At 39.5% G+C, this 17,047-nt stretch overlaps 3 protein-coding genes across 4 annotated transcripts; 2 read left to right on the forward strand and 1 right to left on the reverse strand.

Annotated features, from left to right (window-relative positions):
* The first annotated feature begins 209 nt into the window (after positions 1-209).
* On the forward strand, positions 210-2,539 carry LOC117445608 (dynactin subunit 6-like). The gene is made up of 7 exons (XM_034081382.2): positions 210-359; positions 538-602; positions 735-840; positions 963-1,048; positions 1,164-1,211; positions 1,345-1,487; positions 2,208-2,539. The coding sequence occupies exons 1-7, from the start codon at positions 331-333 to the stop codon at positions 2,298-2,300; spliced, it is 570 nt and encodes a 189-aa protein (XP_033937273.1). The 5' UTR covers positions 210-330; the 3' UTR covers positions 2,301-2,539.
* A 181-nt stretch (positions 2,540-2,720) lies between these two features.
* On the reverse strand, positions 2,721-13,383 carry gtf2e2 (general transcription factor IIE, polypeptide 2, beta). 2 transcript variants are annotated; one of them, XM_034081359.2, is made up of 8 exons: positions 13,153-13,383; positions 12,150-12,310; positions 5,836-5,918; positions 5,158-5,265; positions 4,257-4,439; positions 4,032-4,125; positions 3,594-3,709; positions 2,721-3,426 (listed from the first exon to the last, which is right to left on the reverse strand). In XM_034081359.2, exons 2-8 carry the CDS (start codon positions 12,307-12,309, stop codon positions 3,310-3,312), a joined length of 861 nt encoding a protein of 286 aa, XP_033937250.1. In that variant the 5' UTR covers position 12,310; positions 13,153-13,383; the 3' UTR covers positions 2,721-3,309. The 2 variants fall into 2 exon arrangements, with proteins under 2 accessions (XP_033937250.1, XP_033937241.1); XM_034081350.2 differs by having other exon boundaries at positions 12,150-12,314.
* Positions 7,378-10,696, forward strand: smim18 (small integral membrane protein 18). The gene is made up of 2 exons (XM_034081393.2): positions 7,378-7,621; positions 9,616-10,696. Exon 2 carries the CDS (start codon positions 9,621-9,623, stop codon positions 9,942-9,944), a length of 324 nt encoding a protein of 107 aa, XP_033937284.1. The 5' UTR covers positions 7,378-7,621; positions 9,616-9,620; the 3' UTR covers positions 9,945-10,696.
* Positions 13,384-17,047: the final 3,664 nt, after the last annotated feature.

Below are 17,047 nucleotides of genomic sequence, written 5' to 3' on the forward strand. Positions count from 1 at the left end.
ACACGCTTGTTGTGCATCCGTGTTAAAAAATGTGTTATTGATCCTTTTTCCACAGAAAAAAGGGAGTTTTTGAATGAATGGAATTCTTCCGAATCCCCATATGTAAACAGACAATGATGTTAAAGTCTTCAGAGCCATCTCTTTGTACCACCGGCTTTGTGCCTTCTTATTATACATCCATGCTTTGTACCGTTCTTATCATACATCCGTGCTTTGTACAGCCAATCGTATTACGTCGGTTGACGCATGCGCATACGCAGTGGCAGCAAGGACTCCAAATCGATAGTCGAGTGAATCATTGGATCCTCCCATAGGATTGCATCTATCACAATGGCAGATAAACAAAATGCTCAGAAAAGGTAATACCATTGTTAGCCCACTAATGATGTTTAACAGCTTAGCTAAAAGTTAGTATCCGATCAAATGATGACTATAGAGATAAAGTAATGATGTACCTAGTTTAGACTGCTAGCAAGTTGGCTAGCTAGCATACTTAGCTAACATGTTTTCTCTGGTCCTGTTTTACTTTTTTTGCAGTGTCAAAATAGCAGCTGGAGCCGTAGTTTGTGTTGAAAGTGAAATCAGAGGAGATGTGACCATAGGTAAGATGTTTCACTTTGGAACAATTCCAAATGACATTGGTCACTGCTGACTTGACAGAACTTGCATTTGTTTACGTCAAATCGGACTCTCAATTTATTCTTCAGTTGTTTCAATAATGTGTGTTTCCACAGGCCCCAGGACAGTAGTCCATCCAAAAGCTCGTATCATTGCAGAGGCAGGGCCCATTGTGATTGGAGAAGGCAATTTAATCGAGGAGCAGGCTCTGATTATTAATGGGTATTCAAGATTCCTTGTACCCATGCCCTGTTTATCACTGTTCAACATTCAAGATACGTAATCTCTTTTTTCAATGTATCCTGCATCTATATAATTACCATCATGTTTGTTCTACACCACAGTTATCCAGAAAACATCAAACCAGAGTCTGAGGTGGAACCAAAGACAATGACCATTGGCATGAACAATGTATTTGAAGTTGGCTGTGGTATCCTTTTGACTTTCCTGACAGGTCTTATCTATAAGTGAAATGATTTGATAGTATAGGCATTCAGGAATAATAACAATCAAACATAAATGTTGCCTTAACTAACAACCAACAGTATCACAAGCCCTGAAAATTGGGGACAACAACGTCATTGAATCCAAAGGTTGGATGTGGGCTTTCTTCTTGTATTTTTGAATGCATTTTCATGTATGAGCAACCCACGTATGCAAAGTAGCATGGGAGATTTAGAGAAATTGTCACTCACCGTATCAAATATCCTCTATTTCGTTCTCTAGCTGACGTTGGTAGGAATGTGATCCTCACCAGTGGCTGTATCATTGGAGCCTTCTGTCAGGTCAACACGTGTGAAGTCATTCCTGAAAACACGGTCATCTACGGCTCTGGATGTATGAGGCGGGTTCAGACGGAGAGACCACAGGTACCACAGCATTCCATTACATTTTTCGGCTAGACCATTACAATGTAGGTTTATTTGTAGACAGTCAGAGAGGTGTTGCTCTAACACATTGGTAACAAGAGGCTTTTGTCTATGGATCTGTTTTATAGTAGATGCAATTTTAGCCCATGTATTTATTCTAGGCAGTTCCTTTCTTATAAGTGTCCCAACTGTTGTCATAATGATAACACAACACTTTATGTGAACATTTACTATGTGCTGGCAGATTTCAACAGCATACCTTTCCTGCTTAATTAAATACAAACCATGTGGACCAAATAGCCTTTAGTTTTGATTCATGTTGGTTTATGTACTTAAAGCCTAAGGGGTGAGCAGTACACCAATACTATTGCCAAAAACACACATCAGATTATGTGAATATGCCTATTTTAAACATGACTGTGAAACACTGTGCTTAATGGTTAGTCCCTGCTCTAAATTATTAAACATGTTGGTTCATATAATATAATCTTGCCCATTTTGAAATGGCTATTTCATGTCTTACAACTTTGACATAAACTACAATAAGTTTAAAAATACAATACTATCACATATGTATCAAAATGCAATATATTATCTTAATAACAGTGGGCATATTTTTCCTGTTCAGGAAAATACTATAACACATGGCCATTGTCTGAGTTTGAAAGCATTGTGAAAAACAACACTTATGTCTTCAATTTATTTTTTAAATCCTTACAGCCCCAGACTCTTCAACTCGACTTTCTGATGAAGATTTTGCCAAACTACCACCATTTGAAGAAAACTGTTAAAGCTGGCCACAACGCCAGCTAAATGGAAATGTTCCCCTTTTTTTTTGTTCATTGTTAATGGCTAGCAAACCCATATTTAAATACCACATTCTGGCAGGTAGTATGAATGTATATGACCATATAATATAGCTTCATCAGGAAAATGTCTCTTGATAAATATTTTCTAATATAACCGCAACAGCTGATTAAGTTTTTCCTCTTTATCTTGCTGTGCTGATGTACCCTTTTCTATGATTCATTAAATAACCTAAAAAATGCTGACACTGTGTGTATGCTCATTTATGATTACAGTGGCTACCTCTAATGTCATTGCTAGGTTGTATAGTACAGCGAGAACACATACTGTAGCAAATTTCCGAATACTTTCCGTGTATATCCACATTTACCAACACTAAATTCATTAGAATTGTTGTCACTGTAGTCATAAATCAAGCAGAGGCCGTTTACTGTAACAGTGTAATTTATTAAAATAAGTTCAAGTATTTTAAACCACTATGGCATGTTGCTGCAAAGAATGTAAATACTTTGAAATGAAATGAGAAGTAATGTCCAAGCTGGATAAGAGACCTCCATGTGATGCACAGCACAACACACACCTGTCTTCTGCTATTCCTATTAAAAAGATGGAAGGCTGCAATAAGGGGAGGACTGCTGCCTTTTGAAATAATACTAACAAGTAATTTGATACTATAAAATTAAGAAAAAAGTATTAACACAGTTCAACCTCATTTACATTTGAACAGCACCCCTTCAAGGATGATGGTTTCGGTACGGGCCTTCAGCGTCCTTAAAGGGTCTTGGTACTCTTTTCCTCCAGTTATCACTGATCAATAAACTCAAATGATTCCACTACACAGTTTCTATTCACACCCTGTTATACAGTACCACTTATCAAAATAACCCAGTTTTGATACAACAAACAGGTAAAAAGTCTTTGTATTTTTGTGTGGCCGGGGTCTCCATCTTCAGCCATTTTGGATTTACAGATTCTGTCACTCCTCTGAGGCCATGAGGCAGCGAGGGAACGGATCTCACTTCTTAGAGGGAACACCATCTGTGTAGTCCTCCAACACGCCGGCCAAATGGTTGTTGTGTGTCTTGAAGTTTCTCTTCTTCTGCCCACCTTTCTTCCTCTTATGAATTGGTAACTGCAGGGAGAAGGTGAACATCATCAGCAGAGATTCAAGATGATTGATTCACAAACTTTAAAAATGTTGAAACCTTTTTTCTAGTATAATAAATCAGGGAAAGTATATTCAAATGTTGGGCATTAGAATAATAAAGAGAGCAGATGGGGAAACCAGGGGACACTGACCACTTTCTTTGGTCCTGTTTCTTGCATGGAGGAGATGCCTTGCTTTTTCAGGTATTCGTCAATCTTTTCGTCATCTATGGAATCCACGGGAACGCTCCTCCACAATTTCTGGAATTCTACAATTGAATACATTTTTTAGCAAGAAGCACACCGATTGACCAGCTGGACACCTTATATTTCATGATGTTAACCAAACAAACACAAAAAAACCTGGATGAACTGAACAAAAGAAATATGAAAGTAAGCTTGACATTTTTTTTTTATAGATCTATAATTATATCTGCAAAGACATAAACTTGAATTATTATTGCCTGTATATGCTCTTGAATAACCAATTAAAAAACTTCGAAAAAACACCCAACATCCAAATCTTTTAGGTACAGAGATTCATTTCAGAAATACTTCACAGACAGCCTTAGAACACAGACTTCTTCTCACCTTCGTCTACTGTAAACTGGCAGTGCTTGTCATTGTAGAATAGGATCTTCTTTTTATCCGGTCGTGTCACAAAGATGATCTGATCCCCCAAAGCCTGCGAACACACGAGAGCTCATATCTCTGCTAATCCTCATTTTGTATCCTCCATGGTGTTTACTCATTATACAAAGGTGTGAGACACAACTGTATGGGGTGCTTAGCATAAATAACATTAATGTGTGTTACCTTGATGGCCTTGGCGGAGTTGGGCAACCCCTCCTCGACGTCGTCCAGCAGCACGCCTCCCAGGCCCAGCTGGTCGTGTTTGTCCAGCAGCCTCAGTAACGCTTTCTTGTCCTTCAGGTTGTACTTGGGCTTGAAGCCGTAAGACCCATCCCGGACGTCAATTTTTGGGTTGTTGGCCAGAGCCTGATGGTTTCAGAGAGTGAAGAAGTAGATGTCAGGTCATACATCTCTAAGTCTCTTATTATCAGGGAACTACACGTACATACTGTGCATAAAACATGCAGGTTGTGCATCAAACTGGCCACCGTGTTGTCATGACCTGAACACCATATGAACCAGGGAGGGGGAGGGCCCCATCTAGTGGCTGAATCTTATCAGTTACCAATTGCACCTTGAACTTTTCGACAAGCTTGGGGTTGTACAGTATATAGGGATTAAACAATTATGTGATGTAAATATGATTTATGGTTTATTTAATACTAGTTTGCAAATCTTAATACTATTCATTCATTTTGTGGTACCATTAAAATCTTTAGAATTGTAATTATGTAATTACTTTTATATAACACAGAGCTAACACGTGGAAAGATAAACTCTAAAACCACAATTAAATCAGTTATTTTCTTAAGTTCATATTGTTTTTCTACTTTTAACAACAAGAAGTTATTGAACGTTTTTCAGATGTGTCATCAGCATTTTCTCTCTCACTTCTCAATGGCATTCTTCATTTGCAACATACAGTACAGGGGGTTGTGACTCACATCAGCCCACGGATGACTTTGAGGGAATATAAGTGTTCTGGAGATTTTAGCTTTAAAGCAGGCGAGTGAAATGTTGTAGGAATAGGACATGACTACTCCTGAACTAAAGAGCAGCATAAAACCGAAGTCCAGAAACACACCTCAGTCATAAGCCACTGCTTCTGTTTCATGCTGATGTCCAGAAGTTTGGTCTCATCCAGAATCTCTTCTAGGTTCAGGTGGTGTGTATCACCATTCTGATGTCTTGTCTGAGAGTGAAGGAGAGAGATGCACATGACCAGTCAACAACATTTGAAATGACAGTTCACATTTAAATGTACGTAATTATTAGCTCCCATCTTTGACAGCGTTTCAGCCAAATGTCTACGGTAATCTTGTGCCTTACATCTAACTGTCATGTTATGTTACATGGATTCAAACAGTTTATTCAACAGATGGCACAAAAAGTGAACACATTAAAAGAAAATCTGACAACTTGAGTGTGGGAGATGAGTCAGAGAGGGACTGTGACGGGTCCGGGCAGCCTTTCAGAATCACAGCATGAAAAACAAGCTGTTAACGTACCAAAAGAAAGACTGGGGACCAAATGTTACACAGCGACACAACTGACTCACTGGGCTGACACACAACAAGAGCTTCTAAAGTGCTTTAATGGAGATGACGACAACCTTCAAATCTAGCAATTAAATAGATGCTGTTGGGAAAGCTTCAATGAGACTGAATTAAATATTTGATTAATATGCAGAGGAGAAAAATATTAACACAATCACCAGTACATTGATGAAGAATGTTCCTTTCAAAGAGGAAGAGGTACGTACCTTCATATAATTGACTATCTTGGCCAGGCAGCCAAACTTGTACCCAGAGCTCGTCTTGATGTTAAATTTGCCATTACTAGACTCTGAGGAGAAAAGAGAAGGAGCGGTTATGGAAAGATATTTAAATGTCACATTGTTTGTGAAAGCCTATTAGTTTCTACTAAAAAGTATCACTCTTTTTTAAAAGGGTACAAACACATGCCCAGGATGTCCTCGTACAGTGCAGCAGAGATTGATAGAGTAGCTCAAAAGAATAAAAGGAGAAGCATGTGAACAAAATGTCTACTACAGAGGACATTGGTCAATGGGCTTGGTCTCAGGAGGATATAACTCTGTAAACTTCAATATATAATAATACATTTAATTAAATGTATATAGCGCTCTACAGAAGTCCCATTTAACAAACACAGTTGTACAAGAAAAACAGACTATTTAACATTCAGGTGGAGTTATGACATGGGGGGGTAGGGGTTCCAAGGGAAATGGAAGTTTGAAGAGGTGGGTTTTGAGGGCTTGTTAGAAGGATGATTGGGTCGTTGATTGTCTGATGTATAGGGAGAATGTTCCAGAGCCATGGTGCGGCAGCAGAGAAGGCCCCGTCACCCCAGGTCTGGAGTCCTGGGGGTCTTTAGGGGGCTTGTGTCTCTGGACCTGAGGCAACGGGTGGGGATGTGACAGTGGACGAGGTCAGAGAGATAGGGAGGGGCCAGGTTGTTTAGGGCTTTGAAGGTGGTGAATGGTATTTTGAAGTGGATTCTGTATTTTAATGGGAGCCAATGGAGGATGTGGAGGACCGGAGTGAGGTGGTATCGGAGGGGGTTGGAGGTGAGCAGGCGGGCGGCGGAGTTCTGGACGTATTGCAGTTTGTTGGTGATTTTGTTTGGTCAACCGTAGAGTATGCTAATAGAGTAGTCGAGTCTGGAAATGATGAGGGCATGGACGAGGGTTTCAGCAGCAGTCAAAGTATTTTTTGAGGAACAATTCATTTGTTAATTATATGTAGCCATTTCATTGTTATTTTTTCCTGTCCGTATATTGTAATCATTGCATTTTCTTTTTTGTGTATATAATGTTTAAACTTTAATGTGTTCATGATATAAAGCCAACCCTAGAGCAACAGTATGGCTTGTTGATTACTATGGAAACTATGGAGCTCTTTTGGCACAGAGGAAACAGATATATCAGGTTGTGGCTAAAAAGTAATGATGTGTTAGCTGGATCAGCTCATTGTTAGTTTTGGTATTTTCATTGCATGTGATAACAATAAGTTAATACAGTTTATTAACAGCCTTATCATTTACTGTAACAAACATGGCCAGCTGGTCCCATTCTATGTGGGAGTCCAACAATGCCCCCCCCCCCCGTAATCTGTCGGAGGTCTGGACTCTCCAATCAGAGCTGTAAACAGACAGCGATACATGAATGATGCATGGTGTGGGCGGGAGCTTCTGCTGCTGAGAGCTGCACTGTGGGCAGGACGCTGACATTGTGACAGGCCGTTTAACGAATGGTGCAGAGGCAGGGCTTAAAGAAAAGAGCCAATGAGGGAGAGAGTAGCTCGTTCTGTTCGGCTGAGACGTGAGGAGCAGCAAGGAGTGGCGGAGGGGGGTGAGGGAGTGCACGAGCGACGGCTGATAGTGCGTGAGAGTGTGCTGGGGAGGAAACCGGGTCGAGGAGTGAACACAGATGAAGGAGAGAGTACGACACAGAGCAATAGGTGGAGCACCGAACACACACGAGTGCATCTGTTGACTTGCATCTTCTGGAGACTGAGCCAGACACACAGGTGAGTCTGCGTATTTTCAGAATAGCATCATCCCAATAATGTGTTTGACATCAGCACATCATAACACACCAGAGTGATCATTTAAGCTACAGGCTGTGTGCGCATCATATACGGTTTCTGTTTGCCTGTAACCCAGCATTCACAGGGGAAATCATAAATCATTTATAGGCAGCAATTCTATGAAGCCGATTCCTTCTGCATTCAATTGCAAATCACTATATCTAACAACTAAGAATGGGAAATGTTATTTATAGTATAACAATTTCGAAGCGAAGAGCTTTAGGTGGCACTTGTAATATTTAGGCCAAGACTGGGCAAGCACGTAATGGATTAAATAAACATGGATCTGTCCGTCAGCACACTTCCCGCTGGAATACCAAACATCCAACACTGTGTTTCTGTGTCTGTTCTCATATGGATGCACTCTGTTTTGTGGAAATGCATGACTCTGTGCAAACTGCAGCTCTCAAGATAAATCAATGAGGGACTGACAGCTGTGAGGAGCCAGCCAGGGGCATTAAGAGAGCATAAGTGTATTTGGTGGGTGTGTTTGTTTGAGTGTGTTTAATGAGAGGCAGCAGAGAGCAATATATGATCCCACAACACCTTTAAAAGCCAGGCTGGGGTGGGGCTCATTTTGGGGGAGAGATAACAGATGCTTTAGGGAGCCAATCTGTCAATGTGTATGTGACTGCTCTGACAAAAGAGGAACGGGGGGAGCAATACCAGCGGAGACAAAATAGTTAAAAGAGGTTGTTGTCATGGCAATGAGTTGAAGTGTTGATATTAGAAGCTGGGTCTGCAATAAGAGGTTGCTAAATATGGAGTTGAGTTGCATTCTGTGCACTCTGTAAACAGATGTGCGTCAGTCTGCTCTCCTAAACCACTCACAGTTAATGTAGTTATAACCTTGTGTGACCCCTTGGTAGTATTTTTTTCCGGCCTTACATAGTCCAGTTTAAATCATACCATCTGCACTTAGGCCACTTCCTGAATTGAACATTTGTTGAGACTAATGAAGTCACGACAGAGACAGGTTCTATCACATTACGGTTTCAAGTAACAAGAAAACCAGGTTACCATCTTACAAGAAGCACTCATCACCTAAACTGCACTGAAATACACATATACAGTATATACTCTAAGATGCCACACATCTACCCTGCATACATGAATCTGTGTTTTTATACAGTTGTAGTTATACAAATGCAGAGACAATGTAACCTTATGGAATTAGCCGCCTTGTGTGAAGAGAGACACCAATGCCCCTCCAACTCAAATCATTTCTGTGGTTCCCTCAAGTAATCTAGGTCAGCTTCCCTGGTATGCGATATGAAAATATCTGTAGCTGTATGTGTGCATATGTGTGTTAAGAGCATGTATGTGCTCACACGTGAATGTGTGTGTGGGCAGAGACACTAGTATGCTGTGCCGTTTAAAATGGTAGGCTTTGAGTGAAAATGTCAACGGATAGCTGAAGCGACACAAATGGCCTAACAGTGTGCATACTCCAGAAATTCTACTTATTACTAGAGTAAGCTTATTTTTAACATTTATTTTCAGTTGTTAGGGCCAAAGGGTTGCACACCAAGCACAGATGCTGCCTTCCTTTTCTACCAGGCTCAAAGAAGATGGCCTCAACAGGGTTTATGCTCAATTGCCATATAACCGTTTGCTCTAATGACAAATGGTATTATTATTTAAATTACAAGTATTCTCTAGTGAGACTAAGTCCTTGTCAAATAGTACATTAGCAAAAAAGTGAAAATGAAATTCAGGCACATGAACCGCAGAGTTTTTCTTTCTAGACATTCTTCTACCACTTTAATTTTCTAATCATCTTCTCACCATGGAAACAGGTATTTTACGACCATTGTTCTCTAATTTGGTCTCCCGACTGCTGCCACCTCCTCGCAGCGATACCTAGATTCACACTGTGTCGCACGCATTAACAATCTGTCTTTCTCTACGTTCTTCTTCTTGCTTCAAACCAGATATCATGGCCAACATCACTACCACGATACACCCAGGCTATCTCCCGGGGCAGCCAGAGGCGGCGCTTCTCTCCCGTGTGTCCTTGCAGGTCCAGGAGGTCTACCCTTTCCATGATGGCTGGAATGTGGCTTGCTTTATCATCCTTCTGCTCTTCATCCTCACCGTCGTGTCTCTGGCTGCTTTGGCCGTGCTCTATGAGCTACTGGACTGTGGGTGCTGTGCCAAAGGGAAGACACATCACCAGCTACAGGAGGAGGGGCCGGGGAGCTGCGGCAAGCTCATGACCAGCATTTGCAAGGAGCCAGAATCCTGCACTGAGGTGGTATGAGGAAGATGAGGAAGATGGGAATTTGGGCTTCAGCTCTGAGCTGGGCAATAACACAACCATGACCCTGATGCCCTGAGAAAATAACTTCCTTGTGCCCAATAGTGGTTTCATTGCTCACAGTTTAGAGGATGCAGAGAGAGGAGATAAGGTGACCGAACAATGTAAAAAAAGTCAGTTTGTCACCAATTTGGAAACGAATTTCAGTAATGAGGGAATCTTCACACATTAGCGTTCACTACCACTAACACATATTGCAGACACTAAAAGCCATATTTGACTCCAGAAACACAACCAGAGAAAAAGAGAGCACCCAAGTAGTTTAATAAGTGTGGCTATTTTAGCATAAAAACACTAATAACATGCAATATCAGCTTGTTGAATGAAAATCCTTCTGCCCTGTGAGCACTGCACATACCTATGAGCCGGATGTCAATGAAAATGAGCTTCTAAGAGACATGGTAAAATGTTGTATACAGACAGAATACGCTGTCCAAATGTAAAGACTTCATTATCATTGTTTCCCAACAGGACCTGACGAACAGCAAATAAATGATCAAGCTTAGCTGGTAAATGTTGTTACTTTGAATAAAGCTTGTGTTTCTTTGTTCTTTAGTTAATTGATGGCCAGTGATGTCAACATGTTTTAAAATGTCAACATTATCTCAAGTTAAGGGACACTTGGTTGCTGCACAGTGATGTAATGTATCATGTCATATTACACACAATGCCTAATAAATTGCCACTTCATTCTGTACCAGCCTTTTTTTTCTGTTTAGAGAAATGCTATATAAAAGGGATCAGGAAAGGTAAGATATGTAAAACATTTTAGTGTAGAGCTTAGCCTGGCCTCAAAATAATTAGAAGACGTTTATTACTGTTCCTAAAATTTTGCAACTTTCATTATAAATGTGCTTAATTACAAATCTTTCTGAACATGATCATTTGTGCTAACACTGGGCTGTACAGACCTAGCTCTGCTAGTTGGAAGTGCTTCACCATCAGGCACAGATCAGGTCAAATGCTGTTAATACTGGCCAGAAAGATGACAATATTAATGTCACAGTAACATACCCGTACTAGCGTGGACATACGTATCAAACTAGCACTGTTTCTATTTCTGTATTTACTTGTATGTACAAGTGTGTTTAACACATTGATCAAAATGCAGTTTTTTATTTAATCAACTCTTAAATGCAAACCTCGGGTCTTTAGCAACCTGAGAATATATTCAACCTTGTCTACTGTATTCATTTAAATCCATTAAACATTCAAGTCACCGGGCTTCTTTAAAACGTAACATTTTTTAACAATGCTTAACAATGTTCTGGTTTGTCTAAAAGGATTTCCTATTAGCACTACTTTTACTCCGTAAAGGTTCTAAGGTCTCTAGATACCTGTGGTATGAAAGAGGCTTGCAAATGTTATTCAAGGTAACCTGGATGCAGGTGACGAATTCTTAGGTCGTGTTTACCTGGATTGGCCAAAGGATGGCACTGTTCTGTCACTGTGAACTATGAATACACACTGACCAAATGATGGAAAAGATGTGCTTAGTGTTTATGACAGGATGGTACAGCACCTGGGTGTCAGGGTTAGAGCAGAGCAGGATGTTTTAATAATAGAGGGTTCTGACTACATTAGCCCTGACAATAAGGATGTACCTAAAGCTACTGATGATGAGGACATTGCCGTTTATGAATAAGAACATTTGAAAGAAGAACTGAAGCATGAGCATGACAACATGAGCTCAGACAATGTGAGCTTAGCATGGGGCAAATATCATGTCAAAATATTATGGAAGAAGTTGTCCAAAGGGAAGTTAAAACTGACGAGGAAACTTTGTAGCTACCTCAACCGCCTAGACCCTACTGCTATAAACATGCACATATAAACAGTAGTTTTCCTGAACAAACTTTCAATTTGGGATGCCAGAAGATCTCATAAGAGCATGGCCTTCAGCTGATGAAGTCATGATGGTGAAAAAGGAAGGAGTTACCACAACTTCCAAAAGCTGATGGATGCTCTAAAAGCATTTTGTTTTTCCAGAAACAGAATAGTTGAGGAACTCCTATAAAAACACTGAGGTGCCTCGTGTTTTCATCCACATTCAACCGCAAAATAAGAGGATCTGTGCCCGCAGTTTACTGTTACTGACTGTGAATGTTGAAAAAAAAATCAATACAATATTTTTTATCCTTTACTTACCAGAGCCATGTTTGGATCCAGAGGAGCCCTCTTTCTCAACTTTGGGCTTCTTCCTTTTATGGGACCCCGAGTCAGAGGCAGCATGTCTCTTCTCTACAGCTGGGGTGGACAGAGCTCTTTTCTTGAACAGCTCCCTCTCCCTCAGTAGAGCTGGATCCATCCTGGCTGACAGAGTACAACACACATCAAAAACAGCAATGATGATAATCAGAACAAATATAGTAAGTGAGCCATTAGAAATGATGATATGGCAAACATTTCAAGTAAACCAGATTTGTTGCTATGCAAGGAGAACATCGTGAACTGTTTTCACATCTGGACAAAAACAGGTTTTCACTGTACAGGTGTTGGGGCTCTAGGGTTCAAATGTGCTGCTAAGACCGGCCTTATAGTTTGTGTTATTTAGTAATTTGATTTTGACACCGATATTTTATAATGTGCATATCGTTACAATGTAAACGAACGTGACACATCTGGATTCTGACAAAAATAATGTACAAACAGGATCAATAGCTAATCATTGAACCTAGGATTTTTAGGGACCTTGGATCACAAGCTACACAGCATTTCCTATGTCGCCCGTTTAGAAATGTAGCCTTTACTCGGACCAGCATGTAGCGTTTTCATAGTTGTTAACATCATGCCCAATCATCTCAAATTATAAGGACTCTTGCATCAAGCTTAAATGGAACATGAGATGAAAAGGCAACGAGGTAATTCCCTCTAAATGCGACGTTAAGTGTACGGCTAAGTTTACAATTTACACCAGGTAACACATAACTTTAGTCAGTCGACATTGTTCCAGGTTAGCCTGACGTTGTTGCTATATTGTGATAACGTGAACACAAACGTTATCTACTTCATCAAACGTTGATGACAAACGTTACTCTAGGTATTTGAAAGATAACATAGGTAAGCAATTGTAAAAACACAGTCTGACTCTTGGTTTGTTAGCTAGCATTAGCTTGAATATTTGTCCAATGGTATCTTGAGCACAACGTACCTGACTCTTCGTTCCTGCTCTCAGAGAAAGAGACCAGGAGGACTATCTAATTTTGGAGGATATCAAACAGAAGAAAATGCTTCCTTCCACAATGCAAGGCTTGGCTTATTTTTAAATGACAACACAACTTAACGTTAGCTAACTAACTTCATACACAAAACATCTCTATTTTTCCTCATGCTTCACTTCCGTTTGTTGTTCGATTTGTCGGACATCGACAGCGAATCCTTGAACGACGTCATCACGTATGATAATTCATAACATTAAAAAAAAACACGACACTGGTTTGTATCATAGACTGTATGGTTTGTATGCACATTTTTTATACACTCTTAACCCTTCTTCAAATTGACCCGATTTCCATTGTCAATTAATTAAAAAAATATATAAGGATATTTTCGTTCAACCTGAAACTCAATGGCCCGGGCTTATTTATTGTGAAGGACATGTGGAATTGTTTTTATTTGTTTCCACTTTATTTTTTTCCAAATGCCCACCCACATGTATGTCCTTCATAAGAGGTTCGGGTCAATCTGACTCGGATACAATACTAGGACAGACCATGGGGGACAGACAGACAGAGAAAAACACACACACACACACACACACACACACACACACACACACACACACACACACACACACACACACACACACACACACACACACACACACACACACACACACACACACACACACACACACACACACACACACACACACACACACACAATTGTATGCATAGAGAAGCTGTCTGATCCTGTTTTCCCTTGATCTTTACCCAGTGTGTACACAAAACTATCCTACATTATAAACATTTTAGATCTTCCAGAAATGTATAAACATTTTACATTTTCTCGCACTGTCCCCCCTCGCACCTGCACGCCGGAGGAGGGACTAAACAGAGACATAACCTCAGTGTAGTAACAGTGTAGTGCAGAACTACAATTATCTACCAGCAAAATGGCCAAAAGATATTTTGCTCAAAGAGCCTTGGAGCTAATAATGGATGAGAGTGAGTGGAATGCATTAGAAGAACACGGTGAAGTGGAACAGGAAGACATTTCTGAAGATGAGGATAATGTGGAGGTAAACTCAGAATTTGACAGCAAATTGGAAGATGAACTTGACTCAGGACTCAGAGCCAGCTGCTGGAAGACCCCCACAGCCAGCCGCAAGAAGACCCCCCAGTCAGCTTCTGGAAGACCCCCACAGCCAGCTGTGAGGTCTGTGGACCCTCAAAGGACTCAAAGACACAGACTACATGCAGCAACTGCAACAAGTACATCTGTGCTATACACACGAAAAAGTTCTGAGCATCATGTATTTCCTAAACGGACTTGCCCATTGACTCACATGATGTTCTGCAGCGTCACTTCATCAATATATTTTTCGGATATACTGTATTTTATGAATAGTGACTGTAATTTATATGGATGTTTCATTCTCTCTATATTTCACAGCCACATACTTTTGGATGTGTGGTTCTTGTGTTCCAATTGCTGATAAATTGCATTATTTCCTTCAGGGCTTTGATTATTATATGACAGATTAAAAATAATAAACATTAATGAAAAAATGTTTCATTTACATTTGTCCTAGAAAAGCATGAGCAAAATGTAAACCTAGTTTTTATTACAGTGTATTTTCTTTTTAACATAAATTACATTTTTATCACAAAAAACGATGGACACTTCCATTGTTACATTTGATCCAGCAAAGAGTATTTTCAAAAACTAATCATATATTTCATTTATATTGTTGGGGAATGAGTTAAAGACAATATATATATATAAGGAATTGTGCATGTTGAATTTAGTTCTGTATTTTTTTTAAACCCTGAAATATGTCCCGGGTCAATTTGACCCAAACATTACCAAAGGGTGCGAAATGTGAACATAACACAAAGGTTAAGTAACTCGATACAGTTTGTTTAAGGTTGGATATTCGACAGACATTAACTCCATATCCAGCGGCTTCTTGTCCCTCAGTTTCGCAGACTGGCAGTCAGTCAGAGGATGATTTTGATTTTGATATTTTGATATAATCTATAAATTACTTTTTGAGTGACATAAAAACAATGTTATATTCTATTTCTCTGCACTAACTTATCCATTAAAGTGAGGAAATCGAATAATGTGTCTTCTGTAGCACCATTTCCCTTTGATTACTGTGTCATGAATAGATTTAACAAAACAATATTTTATAAGAAGATCAATTGAATTTCTTCCAATAACTCCCATGTCATCTAACCCATTGACCTAATCCATACCAGACATTGTAAATACCTTGGACAAATTAGACACACCTCTTTTCATTGGATTTGAGTGTTTCTTCATTTTTTTTAATGAATATAAAAAAGGTAGATTTTAAAAAGAAAAGTCTCAATTATTTCCAAGAGGCTCAGAATAGTACTTTGTGTACCTCTTGTCTATGCATTTTGAACTATCCTCAAACCCTGTCAAGTTCTAAGTATCTCCAAAGAGTGACGCCACTTGGTGGTTTGTTAATAATACTCCCTATTTTCCATTCAAAACAGGTATTATAGATAAGATAAAGATAAGATATACTTAATTATTTTTGTTGCAGCAGCATGTGAAACAAAGTATTGCACATAATTAGAAATAAAAAAGAGTATAGAAAACAAACAATTATACAATATAAACATCTAAAAATAGAAGATAAAACATAAAAGTTGACAGAGAAGATACAAATCTGTAAACTATCTGACAAATAAAACACTATTGAAGGGATAATATAGATAAACAATTATACTATTTAGCATCTCTGGCTTACACAGTTGAGTCCAATCGAATGTTCTAATCCTCAAAAACAGGGTTGCCGATTAAAAGTGGAGAATTGTGAGTGTGGAATAATTATCTGCACACAAAGGATTATAAGAGTAAGCATGACAAGCCTTTCTTTTATGATTCTCAATTTGATAATAAACAGATCATGTATCTTCAAGCTCAACATGAATGCCTTTTTGTTAAGCAAAGGAAGATCAGAGGTAAAACACATGTGACTGAAACAAGGTAGCAAAGGAAAAAATTGATGAAAAAATATGAAAACCCCTGGCCATCCACTGTGTTCGAAGCAATGCTGTGGCTTTTCTGTTTTTCATGAATTTATGTATGGAGGCAAAGCCCGCAGGGGTTTATATGTGAGGCCCTTATATTACTCCTATGTCTATTGGTGTCCTCTGGCATATTTTCCAGGATACATTCCACTCCCTAAAGAATTGACTATTAATATGTGCTTATAGTGCAACTTTAGCCATAGCTGAGGCTATAATCTATAATGCACATTGATCAATAAATATGATTCAGCTTTATAGTCACTGCATTCTAAGATGTGCCATATGGGAGTCTGGAGCCGGTGAAAGTTTAAAGAAGCCCTAATGTCTGCACTACAAGGATTTTTCTTATGTTGATCCGACTGAGTTCATCCAACTCAAGCTGGACTTTGCTGACTGAAGAGGAAAGGCAACCCCACTACTGGGTAATTAAGTGAGAGAAGACGTGAGATAAAGCCGCACGGGTCACCAAAGCAAATAGGGAGCGAAGCACCCAGGAGCAGCAGAGCGTGGAATATTAGATACAGTAGAGCTGAACCATAGCGTTCAGCCGAAACTGTAAAACGAGAATAGAGAGCATAATGTTCCAAATTTGTTCGCAAGTCCTGCACACGCATACGCTTTCACGCATAGATGAATTGGCAAGGGACTTAACATAAAAGATGCTACCTCATGTTTTTAAAGCATTATACAGTTACTTGTTTCAATGTGAAAGCTCCTTACATATTAACACAATAAAGTATATCACAGCTTCCTTTTTGACGTGATTGGCTTTAACCTACTGTGTGAGTGTTTTGGTGGATTCAAATGCTATTTGAG

Source organism: Pseudochaenichthys georgianus, chromosome 1 (assembly GCF_902827115.2).
Source record: "Pseudochaenichthys georgianus chromosome 1, fPseGeo1.2, whole genome shotgun sequence".
Taxonomy (NCBI): Eukaryota; Metazoa; Chordata; class Actinopteri; order Perciformes; family Channichthyidae; genus Pseudochaenichthys; species Pseudochaenichthys georgianus.